This window comes from Oryx dammah, unplaced genomic scaffold (genome assembly GCF_014754425.2).
Source record: "Oryx dammah isolate SB20612 unplaced genomic scaffold, SCBI_Odam_1.1 HiC_scaffold_27, whole genome shotgun sequence".
NCBI lineage: Eukaryota > Metazoa > Chordata > Mammalia > Artiodactyla > Bovidae > Oryx > Oryx dammah.
Window position 1 is genome coordinate 6,613,969 of NW_024070211.1, and position 15,046 is coordinate 6,629,014.

The window sequence follows — 15,046 nt, forward strand, 5'->3', positions numbered from 1 at the left end:
TTGTCAGTCTGCCCCTGAGCCCAGAACCATCCTCTGGAATAGCCCTGCCCATTCCCAAGCCTAACTCTTGGGACCAGCTGCTGGGAAAGGGACCTCAGCTGCAGGACCTGTATCTTATTCCTGTGGCCTCTGCAGTGCCTGGCCTAGGAATGGACAAAGAGCCAGAACTCAGTCAAAGAATACTAGGCTAATGAATGGCTGAGAAGATAGTCACTAGTCTGGCAGAATCCCTGGCCTACAGAATGATGAAGGTGGGCCAAAGTCCCCCAGACTGATGGAAGAAACACTGCTCTAATGAAAGATTTAAGGTTCTGCAGCTGGAGCTAAGTCAGGAGCACTAGGGTTCCAGACATAGGGTTCCCTTGTCCCTGGCAGGTATGAGATAGAGGAAAACGAACCACTGTCAGCCCTAACACAGAGGGCCCAGTGTTCCTGGCAGGGGCATGGGCTCATGGCAGGGAGGAAGGCCAGCCACAGAGGCACAAGGGACAGAAAGAACAAGACCCCAGGGCATGAACACATCAGCTCCTCAGTCTTATGGGCTGAAGTCCTAGCTCTGAATGCTGGGGTTCAGCACAAGGGTGGTTCAGGCATGCAAGGGCCAGCAAGGAGCTAGTCCTGCAAAAGCTGCACAGAACTTGGCAGGAGAACCCCAGTCCTCAAGCCATCTCCTTCAGGGAAGCCGACCTGGGGAGAAAAGGATGAAAATTGATATCTTCTAAGCACTGCAGATGGTGATTGCAGCCATGAAATTAAAAGACACTTACTCCTTGGAAGAAAAGTTATGACCAACCTAGATAGTATATTCAAAAGCAGAGACATTACTTTGCTGACTAAGGTCCATCTAGTCAACGCTATCGTTTTTCCTGTGGTCACGTATGGATGTGACAGTTGGACTGTGAAGAAGCCTGAGCGCTGAAAAATTGATGCTTTTGAACTGTGGTGTTGGAGAAGACTCTTGAGAGTCCCTTGGAATGCCAAGGAGATCCAACCAGTCCACTCTGAAGGAGATCAGCCCTGGGATTTCTTTGGAGGTAATGATGCTGAAGCTGAAACTCCAGTACTTTGGCCACCTTATGCGAAGAGTTGACTCACTGGAAAAGACTCTGATGCTGGGAGGGATTGGGGGCAGGAGGAGAAGGGGACGACAGAGGATGAGATGGCTGGATGGCATCACGGACTCGATGGACTTGAGTCTGAGTGAACTCCGGGAGATGGTGATGGACAGGGAGGCCTGGCGTGCTGCGATTCATGGGGTCGCAAAGAGTCGGACACGACTGAGCGACTGAACTGAACTGAAGCACTGGGTAGGGCAACCCACTCCAGTATTCTTGCCTGGAGAATCCCACAGACAGAGGAGCCTGCCAGGCTACAGTCCATAGGGTCACAAAGAGTCAGACACGACTGAAGTGACTTGGCACGCACACAAGCACTTATTATATCCCAGCTGTTTATCTCAGTTTCAAACAGTTTTGTTGTAGGTAAATGAAATTATCGTGAATGAAATATCCAATTTTAGAGAATGAAACTGAGGCTTTAAGAAGTGAAACACCACTTCTCCAAGGCCTCCACACACCAAAGCCCAGGTCCTTATTCTCACATCTCAACAACAGGCATCAAGCGGGTAATGGACAATGGTGGCCGTAGACACACATTCGTGACTGGTGCCTGCCTCTGGTGGACTTCGGATGACGATTCCCCAGAGAGACCCAGTTCCTCCCATCCATTACTCTCAAAACAGACAACTGATGCCATCCCTGGTGAATCCCCAGGGGAACTAGGAACAGAGATGGCTTCCTTCTTGGCATGCTTGCCTCTGTCCTCTGCCCACCCCCAGGCTCCTTATCTAAAGATGTGTGATTGTTCGAGACTCTGTGATTCAGCAGGGAGAAGCTGGATTAGGGATGACAGCTTGCAAGAGGATGATAGCACATCCCTGAATGCCTAGAAGTTTCAGCAGATTCCAGGAGACTTCTGTACAAGGGGAGAGTCCGGCAAACCAAGGGCTGGTACCATAATCCTACCCTAATCCTAATCCTAATCTGCCACCCTAATCCTACCTCACCTGCAGGGAAGCAGTACCTCTTCTCAGCGATCAGGCCGGCTGACACTGCTTTGCTTATCCTCCCCTGGGGAGCAGCTAGAACTTGGGCTTCGCCACCTCTGCCGTCTCTCAAGGCCTCCGCTCTCCCCAGCTGCACCCATCAAGGGCTGCAGCAGGGGAGGAGGAGCACGAGGAAAGGGACTGGCCAAACAAAGGCTGCCCCTGGTGCTGGAGAGAGATCTCCCGCCCGAATACACTCACTCTTGGCCAACTCTGCCTCCCAGGCACCCCGTCGTGCATGCGTGCCTGCTCAGTCACTCAGTCGTGTCCAACTCTCTGCAACCCCATGGACTGTAAGCCCAGCGGGCTCCTCTGTCCATGGGATTCTCCAGGCAAGAATACTGGAGTGGGTTGCCATTTCCCACTCCAGGAGATCTTCCCAACCCAGGGATAGAACCCACATCTCCTGCATGTGAATTCTTTGGCACTTCGTCACTTGGGAAGCCCAGGCACCGTCACCATCCTGCAAATCACACGTCCTACCATCACGTTCCTTCCGGGTACAGGCTGCCGGGCTGAGGGACACTCTTCCAGGCTCCGCCCCCCCGCCGATAGGAGCGCGTGCTCTCGGAGCTGGAAGACAGGGAAAGGCTAACGTGACCCCCGTGCCCAGAGAGCCCCTTGGAGTTGGGGGGAAAGGCTCAGGGAGAGAGCGAGGCTGGGGGCTTGGGATGGCTGGGTAGACAGTCCATGAGGCCCCCAGGCCAAGTCCATCACAGGCCTCAGAGGCCTGAACTGACTTCCACACTGGAAATTTCCCCATGTCTATTCCCCAAACTCCAAACTGAAAGGGTCTGCAAGGAAGGAAAGACTGGATCCGGGGTTGGAGGTGGGGACAGAGTGAAGACCCCACTGTGAGCCCCCAGAACAAGTACACAGGTGGGATGAGGCCTTCGCTCTTCCAGCCTGAGCCCGAGACTCGGAGCAGATGTGTGAAGGGGGAAGAGGTCCAGTCACCCTCCACTTAAGGTCTAGCATTTCCACACTGTTCATGGGCCTCAGAGCCGGGAGGCATCTCAGGCTTCAGGCAGGCACCCTTTACAGGTGGGGAAGTAAATGAAGGCTCAGAGAGGTCTGGAGACTTGGCTACGTTGCACAGCCGGGCTTTCACCAACCTGAACCTGACCGGGGGATACATCTCTGCAGGGGAGGTTCCAGATGTCAGGCTGGGGCGGGAAGGGCCTGGGGGCTCGCAGGGGCCCTCTTCAGAGCTGGGTAGGGTTTCGTTGGGACCCCCAGGTTCCACGGGGCTTGTGAGGCTGGAGGAGGAGGAGGCTGGGCTGCTCAGGTTCTCAGAGGCCCCAAGGGACTCTGAGCTCAGGCTGGGAATTTCAGAACGATCTGAAATCAGAAGTGATAAAGCCTGTCTTCATCACTTATGCAAAGGAACTTTTGACTTTGGGGATCTATCACGGTTCTCTCCCAATTCCCACCCCACCCCCGCCCACCTCTCCAGCACTTAACTCTTCCCCATCATGCTTTAGTCTCATGGCTCACGCTGTTCACTGTTACGCTTCTGCTCACACCCTCTCCTCAACCTGGACTCTCCTGCTCATCCTTCAGGCTCAGCTCTGATGCTGCCCCCTCCAGGAAGCCTTCCTAACCCCCGCACCAATCCCAACAGGATCGGCTCCCTTCCTCTCCTGAGTTCCCAGAAAAAGCTTATTCATTCATTCAACCAACAGTTCTTGACAACAGCCAGGCACTGTGCTAGGTGCTGGAGAAATAGTCAGCAAAGCTTGCTTCTTTCCTTTTGGGATTTATGTTCTATGTCACACTATGCCTTATATTATTATGATGAGCTAGCTTCCAGCTTTTATCTCCCTCTCTAGACTGTGTCTCAGTAGACCCCAAGGGACTTGAGATACAGTGGATGCTCAAAACATTCTTCCCTCTCTTTTATTTAAGTGAAGCACTGAAGAATCTGGAATAAGACATACCTGGGTTTGAAGCCCACATCAGGGCTTAGCTGTGGGATCTTGGGCATGTTACTTAACATCTCTCTGCCTTTACCTGTAAGGGGGAGATGATAACCCCTACCTGCCAGGTGATGGTGAGGATAACATGGACTAACACAGCACTCTTAGCTCAGTCCCCCAGTACACAGCAGGCCCTCAATGAATGGCATGAGAGCATTTTTCTGGGCAACCAACCGTACCTCCACTGGCATGTCCCACACGCCCTTGGGCCATGGTCCGAGAAGGGTTTTTGACCGGCAAAGGTGGGGGGCAATCCTCACTCTGGCTCTTAGGGGCAGCTGGTCCCAGGCTGGTGATGGTCTCATAGGTCTTGTTGCTGATGTCCAGCCTCCCACTGGTCCAGCGGGCCTGGGCTGGGGGCTTCAGTGCACAGCGCTGCCGGGGAAAAATTGTGATGGGGAAGATGGCCTTGGTTCCCCACGCTCAGCCCTGGCCCTCCTCACATCAGGGCCCGTCTGACTCTTCCCTTGGGCTGTCTGGAGACCCGAGAGGCTGGGACGCACCTTCTCTTCCTCCTCCTCCTCACTGTCAGAGCCAGGCTCTGTGGAAATTCCCCAGGGGTAGTCCAAGTGCAAGGGGAAGGTGAGGGTCCCGGCCTGGGCCTGCTCCAGCTGCCAAACACAAAGCCTTTGTAGTTCAGAAGGCCATGGGAACGGTGGAAAGAGAGGAGGGGTCAGGGGCTCCCTCTCTTTCCCTAGACCTCACCAGGTTCTCACAATCCTTGTGCTGCTTCTTCCTGGCTATGTCCAGAGCCGTCTCTCCTGCCTCATTCACTGGGAGGGATAAAGGCAGCGGTCATGGTTAGGGTCAAAGAGGCAATATAGCATAGAGGTTAAGACGAGTCTTAGAATCAAAATTGTCTAGGTTTTAATCCTGGCTCTGCTACCTCATGGCTGTGTGACCTTGGAGAAGTGACTCAGTCTCTCTGGGCCTTAACTGTCTCATCTATAAAATGAGTATGATACCAACTACTGATGAGGTTGTTGTAAGGATTAAATTAGTTAATGGACATAGAAAAACCCTGGCATATTATCAGGTACACATTAAACAGTAAACACATCAAACAGTAGCTATTATAAGCACTATTATTCAGATTTAATTAATGTTTATTTGACTAGGTACTTTCAGAAACATTTTATTTTATCCTTTTAGCACGTCTACTAAGTCAGTGATTTCATTCCCATTTTACAGATGAAGAAGCTGAGGTTCAAGAGATGAACAAACTCCAACATCACAAAGGTGGTCAGAAGCAAGCCAGGATTAGAACCCAAGTCTGTCCATCTGCAGTGCTTGGACTCTATAAGTGCTCTGTATCTGGGAGTAAGGCAGGAAGTCCCCCACGAGGGGCAGTCAGGAATGGGGGGTTGATGGAGGAGTTGTCAGAGCCCCACCTGTGGCCACTGAGACTCTCCCTTTCAGCAGCAGCTTGAGGCAGTCGAGCTGGTTGTAGAGAGCCGCGCAGTGGAGGGCGCTGTTCCCATCAGCAGCCTTGGCATCCAGGTGACCACTGCGGGTGTCGGGGGGTCAGGGAGGTAGGGAGGTAGGAAGGGAACAGACAGGTGAGGGGGTCAGCATCAGAGGCAAAAGAGGGAGAGGAAAGGAGGGAGGAGATGGGGAAAAGAGGAAGGAAAGGGGAGCGTGAGGAGGTGGGCAGGCGAGCAGGAAGGTTCTCACCCATTTTGGATGATGAAATCCACCAGAGGCAGGGAGGCCTGGTTGGCGACTCTGACAGCCAGGTGCAGGGCGAGCTCTCCAGGTGCCTGAATACACGTCCACACCTCTGAGTTTCCCCCAGTTCACCTGTCCCCGCAACATTACCCTCTTGAACGCTTGCTGCCCCCTGACACCTCCAGATATGAGAGTGCCAGAACCCCGGTGAGAGGAGACTGGATGGGGAAACCCCAGGTTCCAGAGCGGAGTGCAAGGCCATTCCTTCACCCCTTCCTTCGGTGGTTCCACCTCCTCCTCCCCCAGGAGAAGGTGTTTCCCAAACTTGGTTCTTGGCCCTGCACTCCTCTCTCTGCTCATCCCTCTCATGACCCCCAAGATGGCAAATAACCTTGAGCTTTCAGCTATCATTTGCACGGAAGTTGCTCCAAATTCTTACCCTAAGAAAGTGCTGCACCCACCCTGGCCCCTGGACAGCTCCACCAAGGTATCAGGCAGAAGGCTCAAAAACAAGGCACCCAATTTCTGATGCCCAATCAGTGTCCATTTAATCTTTCAAAAGTCTGTGTTATCCTTTCCTTCCCAGCTCACATGATATTTGTTACTGGTGTCACCAACGCGATGGCCTTCCCCTGCTCTGATCTCACCACCCCTACCCATTTCTAAGCCTTTTCAGAAAAAAAAAAAAAAGATTCTATCATTTATTGCACATATATTATGGCACCAGGCCCTTTCATACATGACTTAATTCTCACCTCAACCCTGTGGGTGCTATCATTAACCTTTTTACAGATGAGGGGAAAAAGAGACTTAGAGAAGTTAAGTAACCTGCTCAGGAGCACACAGCTAGGAAAAGACAGAGCCAGGATCTGGCCTCAAGGTCGCCTGACTGAAGCTGTGCTCTCTCCCATTTACCCCTCTGATGGGCAGGGTTTGAGCAGATGGCAGAGGTGGGGCACGGGCTTCTCTGGTGGCTCAGATGGTAAAGAACCCACCTGCCAAGGCAGGAGAGCTGGGTTTGATCCCTGGGTGGGAAAGATCCCCTGGAGAAGGGAATGGCAGCCCACTCCAGTATTCTGGCCTAGAGAATTCCATGGACAGAGAAGCCTGGTGGGCTTGAGTCCATGGGGTTGCAGAGTCGGACACGACTGAGTGATTAACACATACAACACACACACAGAGGTGGGGGCAGCAGGGAGTAACAGCCAGTCCTGGAGGAGGACAAGGTGTGCTAATTGTGTCTGGGTTGTAAGTGGTCCTTAGAGAAGGTTCTCACCTGCCCCTCGGGCCCTGGCAGTGGCTGTCCAAAGTCCTGCCCATTAGCAAAGGCCTCCAGCACAGACAGGAGATCCCGGTTGCAAATGGCTGTCCAGAGTCTCTGAGGCTCGGGGGTGGACCTCCGGGCAAACCTGTGCTCCACATACTTGGCCACAATATAGTCCCTGCGGGCGCTCCTGCCAAAAATAACCGCGGGATGTCAGAGCAAGGACTGTTTCCACCCAGCTGACCCTTGAGACCATCCCACATGTCCTGGGCTCTTCCAGACCAGAGGCTCCTCTCTTTCCCCAGGCTTCTCCCTGGGCTCTGGGGAAGCAGAATTTCCCCAGTCGGCATCCGCCCCCATCTGAGAATCTCCTTACATGTCACTCTCAGCTGAGGGTTTAGGGCCCCCGTGCGAGGGCAGCTGGGCCTCCATGACCTCATTGAAGCGAGTGTTTCCGATGTTCAGGGCCAGCTGGGTTCGTGGGGAAAGTGATGGGGTTGAGACCTGGAGCTTAGGACAGCACCCACCCCTGGAGGACTGAGCCTCCAGAGGTCCCGCCCCTCAGCCTCCTTCCTGGTCCAGGCCCCGCTCCTGACCATCCTCAAACCGGCCCAGCCTCATCCAACCCCGCAAGCTTCAGCGGAGCTGAGCCAACCGGCCCAAGCCCCGCCCCCTAACCAGGCCCCGCCCCAAACACCGTCTGGCCCCGCCCCGCCCTCACCAACAATTCCGAAGGGCCCAGCAGGTCCAAGGTAAGGGACTGCATGCGTGAGAAGCGCACGCCCAGCTCACGGTGGACGCCCGAGCACTGGATGCAGGTGAGCACGCCCAGGTTGGTGCTGAGCCAGGTGGGGTCTGCAAAATAGAGCCACTCGTGCCTTAGAGGCGTGGGCCCCGCCCCTCCACTTCCACCCGCTTTTCCTTGCCCCGCCGCACCTGCAGCCCCACAGTCGCAGCACTGGCCATTCCCGGGCCTGCTCTTGACCTCGGCGATGAGCAGTTTCGTCAGGTCCTGGGGCTCCCCATCCAGCCCGGCGGCCCCCCAGGGTCCCGAGCCGCTGCCAGGCTCCCCGAGGAAGGCACTGCTCAAGGCTTCGTCCTTGCTGTTCTGCAGCACAGACACCCACCTGCAGAGCCGGGCGGGCCACAGTGTGGGGATGACGCCTCTGGTGATGGGGGGGCTTATGTATCAGGGCTGGAGGCTGCCTCCCTCACCCCCACCCCGAGGCTGGCTGTGGAGGGGCACTCACGCCTCACACTCATGTTCGTCCTCCGCCTGGAAGTGGTACGTCCTGTTGTCTGTGGGGAGAGGAGAGGTTGTCTGGGCCACAGGGATCCTGCTGGCCTTACCTCCCTGGGCCCGGGAGGGTCTCATCCCAAGTGCTGGGTCCAGAGGGAGCTCTTGTCCCCGTGGGGCCAGGCTGGGTTAGGCTACCAGGGGAGGGTGATGACAGTGGCCAGCAGAGGGGGCAGTTTCTCAGCAGTCCCCTTCAAAGTCCAATTCCAAGAAGGTCCCTCTGTGTGAACCCGCTTCCAGGGGCAGGTGCCGTTTCCCAGGGCACAAGACCCCCCTCAGCCCACAAGCAGAGTATCCTCTGAACCTACAACCACCTTCCCACTCAGCCCCAGGTCCACAGCCTCCCTTCTGGTCTTCCTGGCCTGTCCCCCGCCCCACCCCCAGCCTGCACCAGCTGCCAGATGGCTGGGCCCCAGGTTCTGCCCGAATCACGCCGTTTCACTGCTCCGAGGTCTACAGCTCCCTCCTTCCAGGAAAGAAGGTCCAAATCTTTAAGAGCTATTCCCAGGGACTTCTCTGGTGACCCCAGTGGCTAAGAATCCATGCTCCCAAAGCAAGAAGCCCAGACTCGAGCCCTGGTCAAGGAACTAGATCCCACATGCCCCAACTAAGACCTGGCACAGCCAAATAAATACAATAAATAAATAAAAAAAGAGAAATTCCCAGGCTTCATCTCCCACTGCTCCTGTGTGAACCCTGCACCCTGGCTAAACTGGTGGGGTCCACCCTCCTGTTTCCATGCCTTTCACCACACCAGGTCGTTTCCCGAAATGTCCTTCCCTAGACTTGACATTCTGGGTTCTTTAAGGTCAGACTCTAGAGCTCTCTTCTCCCAGCAGCCTTTCCTGATTCCCCCAGGCAGGGCAGGACTTCTGTCCTCTAATCTCTGAGGGGGCCCTATCTGCACCTCTCTTCTGGACATTCCCCATCCCCTTGCAGTCCTGGGCCTCTACATTACACCCAGCCAGGTAGAGCTCCCCAAGGACCAGATCTAGGGCTTTCTCAGCCTGTGCTAGCCCCCGTGAGATGCCTGTCACCAAAGACTCCAAACGATGAAAATGGAACATTTTTAAGTAATAATAATTTTGAAAGCCAAATTACCCAAATCCATTTAAATATGTTTTACAGAAATAATCATATTCAGAGTGGTGTATGGACATATTCTGGGCTTCGCTGGTGGCTTAGTGGTAAAGAACTGCCTGCCAATGCAGGAGATGAGGGTTCGATCCCTGGGTGGGGACGATCGCCTGGAGAAGGAAATGACAACCCTCTCCAGTATTCTTGTCTGGGAAATCCCACGGACAGAGGAGCCTGGTAGGCTACAGTCCATGCGGTCAGAAAACAATTTAGTGCCTAAGCACCCATGCATGCATGTGGGTGCATTTTAATCTTTAATGTGATATAGGGTGAAACCTTTAAATAGCCTGTCCAGGGCTTAAAGAGTTGTATGCCTGTAGCAGGCTATTTGATCAACACTTCGGGCTTCCCTGGAAGCTCAGCGGTGAAGAATCCACCTGCAGTGCAGGAGACCCTGGTTAGATTCCTGGGTCTGAAGATCCCCTGGAAAAGGGATAGGCCAGCCCCACTCCAGGATTCTTGGACTTCCCTGGTGGCGTAAAGAATCTGTCTGCAATGCGGGAGACCTGGGTTCAATCCCTGGGTTGGTAAGATCCCCTAGAGAAGGGAAAGGCTAACCACTCTAGTATTCTGGTCTGGAGAATTCTAGGGTCGCCGAGTCGGACACAACTGAGCAACCTTCACTTTCACTTGTGGAATTGGACACAGACCCCTAATTGGAGCCTCCCAGGACTGACTGGTCTCTTAGAGAAGCCTTGGCCAGTTGAGGTGTAGGGGGCAGGGACTACTCACGGGTCACCAGGTCGAAGCACTTTTTCTCCTCGGGGTTTGGCCTTACTTGGCATGTTAGCAGGGTCAGCTTCACTGGGGGCCGGTTTATCTGTGGGAAGTTGCGGAAGGAGGATGTACAATTACCCTCTGGGCTTCCCAAACTCTTAGGCCTCAGTTTCCCAATCTGTTAAATGGACATAATAATCGTGTTCCAGTTAATGTCTCCCCTCTCCCAGCACCTCAAGGATGTGGAGGATGGAACAAGACCAGCTTAGGGGCTTTGGAGCCCATCCTTCCTCCTGCAGGGGGTCCCCAGCTCCCTGGATGCAGGTTTGCATCTTAGAGGGAGGACTTGCCACCTGTCTGTTCTGAACACCAGGAGGAGAGGACCCATCATGCCCTGAGACCCCCATCCTCCAGGCCTCACCGTGCTGTGTGAGATGGTCAGGCAGCCATACTTGACTCCACACTTCCTTTTCTGCCAGACTCTTCGAATTCTAGGGCCCAGAGGGATATAGACTATCACCCAGGGCTCACATTAGGTGTGAACATGTCAGTGAACAGGGTCCTGGACCAGGTCTCTGACCCCACCTGTATGACCTCCAGTCCCACTTCTTTACCTTTTCTGTCCCCTGACTCCGACCCCTATACTCTTCACTCCCTGGCTCCCTTCTGATGAAGGAGGCACAGCCCTGCCCTTAGAAAGCTCCCAGTCAGAGAGGGGAAACAGCCCCACCCTCTGAGAATCTTTATTCTAAAAGGGGACCATGCAACCTTGGTCCTCTGAGAGCTTCCAGTCTGATGGAAGAGACACAGCTTGCAACCTTAGGGAGCTCCTAGTCTGAGAGAAGGAATAGGCTCTTGACCACAAGAGATGAATTATGATTAAAGACAAAGCAAGACAAACACTGAGACTCCCAAAATAAGATGGACTTTCCAGGTGGCACTAATGTTAAAGAACTCGCCTGCCAATACAGGGGATATAAGAGACGCGGGTTCAATCCCTGGGTCGGGAAGACCCCCTGCAGGGGAGCATGGCCACCCACTCCTGTATTCTGGCCTGGAGAAGTCCATGGACAGAGGAGCCAGGCGGGCTACAGTCCACAGGATTGCAAAGAGTTGGACACGACTGGAGCAACTCAGCATGCGAAATAAAATGAGCAAATCCATAGTCAAAGCTACTTAACACTTTTCCTATAAGAGGTAAATATTAACTGGTTTAACCAAGTTATTGTTCTCTGATAAAAACTGATTAGTTAGTAAAAGAAAAAAAAAATTAATGAATGGATCCCATAAAGGCTTTTGCATTTACAGCCTGATTTTTGTTTTTCACACAAGGGAACAAGGCACAGCCCACATTTTCATGTCCAGGCATATTCAGTATATTACAACAGTTAAGAGTGAGGCCATGGAGACTGCCCAGAAAGTGTTTGGCACTGCTATTCTTCTTTACATTAAGAACTGCCACGTTCAGCAGAAGTTCATGAGCCCAGGATTCTGATGATTTTGCACTGCAGCGTGGAGAGCCCTGGAACCCTCAACAAATAATAGGAACAAGCCCTTCAGGCACCTCCCTCAACCCTGTCATTTACTGTCTGTGTGGCTTCGGGCAAGCTACTTGAGCTCTCTGAGTCACTTACCCATCACTTTTCTTGTACAAAAAGCCAACCTTCTCTGTCCCAAACTGCTTGTTGCCTTGGTGCTGGTGGATGCTGTAGCCACCTCCCGAGTTCTTCCGGCTCAGACTCTCCTGTTGCTTGGACACGTGAAGGAGACCTCAGGGCATGTGGGGCAAAAAGCCCCGTTCTGCAGGGTTCTCGATCAGGGAGACCTTTTCAAGGGGACCCTGTGGGTTCTTCCTTTCTCTCCCTCCCTCCAGGGAGGGTCTGGGAGGGGGTGGGCACTTGTTTGGGGATGATTTGGGGGCTGACCTCTCTGCTCTCAAGCTGCAGCATCCCTCGGAGGGAGTCCCGGAGCTGGGTCAGCTTCTGTAGCTCCTCCTCCTGGGCTTGACGCAGCTATGGGATGAAGGGCAGGACCCGGTTATCAGCTGGCAGTTGTGCCAGGCACGGAGCTCATGCCCAGAGCAGCAGGGCAGCAGCCTCACTCTCTCGGCAGGAGCCAGCTCTTCCACAGCCACAGATTTTCCCAGGAGGACAGGGGGCTTGACCACACGCTTGGGGGTGAAGCCTGACTTACTGTGTGTACCGAGACTGCCAGCTTCTCGATGAAGGGAGACAGGCTCTGAGCTGCCTTCAAGCCATCTTGGAAAAAGCTGAGTTTGAGGCCAAGCACGGGACGAGAGAGAGAGAGATGAAAATGAGAGATTAAGTATGAGAGAAGGTGCTCTAAAGATCCCAGGGCACCTGGTGGGTAGTACAGTGTGATGGTCCAGATCCCGTTTTCTAGCTATGTGATCTTAGTAAATCTGAGCCTCAGTTTTCACATCTGTAAAATGGGGATAATATCAGTAGCTGCTCACAGGGGGTTGGTAAGTGCTTAGTGGCTGATACTTGGTTAACATTCAATAAAGAGCAGCTGCAAAAAGCGTTACCAATGACACATATTCACACATAGAAACTTCGAAGGTCTGCCAGACACTGGGGATGACCCTGTTCTGGGTTGCCTGAAGGGTTAAGGGGCAAGAGACTGTGGGGCTATGGGTGGGACATGGGGGGAACCTACTTGTGCTGAGCGTGGAAGAATTTGATGAGGCTCTGCAGGAAATCAGGACCTTGCTTCATCTGGCTCTCCCCGGCTTTCAGCAGATACTGGGGAGAGGGCAGGGCAAAGTGTGTGGCGTGAACAAGACGGAATCCTGGGGCCAAGAGGCTGCCGTCTCCATCCCGGGCTAATCTTTCTGGCCAGGACTGAACCTGGGTGACATCTCAAGGGCCATCTGGCAAGGACCTGGGCTAAGACTGTGACTGGCCCCCGAGGATGCAGGGATGTAGACTGGAAGACACATCCTACGCCACCCTCACCCTGGGGCCCCCCTTACCTCACACATGTGCAACTGGAAGACACGTCGCTCTCTCTGCGTGTCCTGGGCCACCTCCCCGGTACTCCCTCCTATCACCCTGGCCCGGTCCCTCTCCTTCTCCAGCCTGGTCCTAGATCCCAAGGAAAGAGAGGCCTGAACAACTCTCCCTAAGCCCCTGCATGTCCCACCATCCCTACATGCTGCTCTCTGCACGGGCACACGAGGATGAGGGGAACCCTCCTTTGTGCCAGCTGCTGGGGTACAATGGTCAACAAGGTGGATTCAGAGAATCTACAGGCTGGTAGCGGGGAAAGACATGAATCAAATCACAGCCTTGCAGTGAGTGAGGGGAGAGTAAAATGGGCATCCGACCTCATCTGGCTGCTCAGGAAGTGATACTGGAGCTGGGATCTGAAGTCTAAGGAAGCCAGGGCCGGGTGGGAGGATCAGACCATGTGACAGCCTGGAGGCAGGAGAGACGGGGTCACAGCAGGGATGGAGGGAGGTGCTTCCAGGGGCCAGACCACGCAGGGCCGGATTGAGACCATGCTGAGGTTCTTGGTCTTTGTCCCAAGAGCAATAGGAAGGAGTTAAAGGTTTCTAATGCAGGGAGGGGATGGGTTCCCACAGACCAGGTGGGACTGGGATTAGAGTTTGCTGGAAGGGATTTAGGACCAGGGGGGTTTGAAGGCACCACAAGGTGCCTTCATTCTTCTGAGCCAAGAGCTTCCATTTAGAGCTTAGAAAACCTTGATTCTTTTCTTTTGTAGGTCAAGCAAGAGAGCACTTCCCACCCTGTATCTGAGAGTAAGCTGGGCCTTCCCCTACTGTTCTCAGGGTTGGTGGTTTCCCCTGTTTGGGGTTGAGTAGAACTGTGGGCAAATAGTTTCCTGGAAATGCCACACCCATTAGAACACCCACTCCCAACCAGGAGAGTATTTCCACACTTGGGGCTGGACCCATGAGCCTGTGTGAAGGAGACAACTTGCATAACAGTTTTGCTTCCAAGGGGGTGTCAAAGAAGACAGATGTGGGACAACCTTACATCTGCATTACTTCCCCTCTCTAAGCCTCAGTCTCCACATCTGGAAAATGGGGCTGTTTATCTGTACCCAGATGAGATAAAGGATGCAAAAGACAACACAGAGAAGACACGGCAGCTGTGTTATAGGCCTCTTTAGGCTGCAGTTCTTCCATCTATAAAGGGAGGAAGCAATGGCCTAGACTGAGTTCTCAGTCTTTAGTTCTAGGCTTTACTGACCTCAGACCTCTGGAATGGTGCTTATTTGCACAATCTGTCTCTGGAGACCTGAAGAGCAGTTTCTCAACCTTTGAACTACAGACATTTTAACCAGATACTTCTTTGATGTGGGGGCCATTCTGTGCATACAGGCTGTTTAGCAGTATCCTGGACCCCTGCCTACTAGATGCCACTAGCATCTCCCTTGTTGTGACAACCAGAAATGTCTCCTGGGGGATAGGGTGGGGGCGCAAAATCACCCCTGGGTGAAAGCCACTGCTCTAAGAGCAGACTTTTGCAGGGTTTTTGGTGGTTTTGTTTTTAATTTTCTTTGAAGTAGTGATTCTTCATTTCGCTAAAGCTTTATAATACCCCGGGAGGGAGTCTATGGCAGAAGAGTGGAGTTAGGTGGGGACTGACCCTGTGAACAGGCTTGGGGGTCAGGGCAGATGCTTTTTTTGGGATCTGATGATGAGTGGCAGAGAGAGGGGCAATGGCCAGGCCTGAGCAACAATGAGCCTGGCGGCTCATGAAGCAGGACGGGGGGACTGTGGGGGCAGAACAACTGGGAGAGGGCAAGGGGGGCTCCTGCCTTCACTGTTACCATGTCAGGGAAAATGAAAAAATAAGCTACATGTCTATAAACAGGAAGTGGGCAAATAA

General features: G+C 53.5%; 1 protein-coding gene across 1 annotated transcript in view; it reads right to left on the reverse strand.

The window, feature by feature from the left end:
- Window positions 1-15,046, reverse strand: part of ASAP3 (ArfGAP with SH3 domain, ankyrin repeat and PH domain 3) — a 49,510-nt gene continuing 34,464 nt past the window's right edge. The window contains 21 exon segments of the mRNA XM_040229588.1: window positions 1-687; window positions 2,588-2,646; window positions 2,649-2,677; window positions 3,220-3,445; window positions 4,263-4,458; window positions 4,587-4,694; window positions 4,789-4,856; window positions 5,475-5,590; window positions 5,758-5,843; window positions 7,028-7,205; window positions 7,392-7,486; window positions 7,737-7,870; window positions 7,952-8,142; window positions 8,266-8,314; window positions 10,182-10,269; window positions 10,588-10,657; window positions 11,801-11,910; window positions 12,092-12,178; window positions 12,360-12,435; window positions 12,846-12,931; window positions 13,162-13,273. Coding sequence (XP_040085522.1) covers window positions 613-687; window positions 2,588-2,646; window positions 2,649-2,677; window positions 3,220-3,445; window positions 4,263-4,458; window positions 4,587-4,694; window positions 4,789-4,856; window positions 5,475-5,590; window positions 5,758-5,843; window positions 7,028-7,205; window positions 7,392-7,486; window positions 7,737-7,870; window positions 7,952-8,142; window positions 8,266-8,314; window positions 10,182-10,269; window positions 10,588-10,657; window positions 11,801-11,910; window positions 12,092-12,178; window positions 12,360-12,435; window positions 12,846-12,931; window positions 13,162-13,273 — 2,239 coding nt within the window. The 3' untranslated portion in view covers window positions 1-612.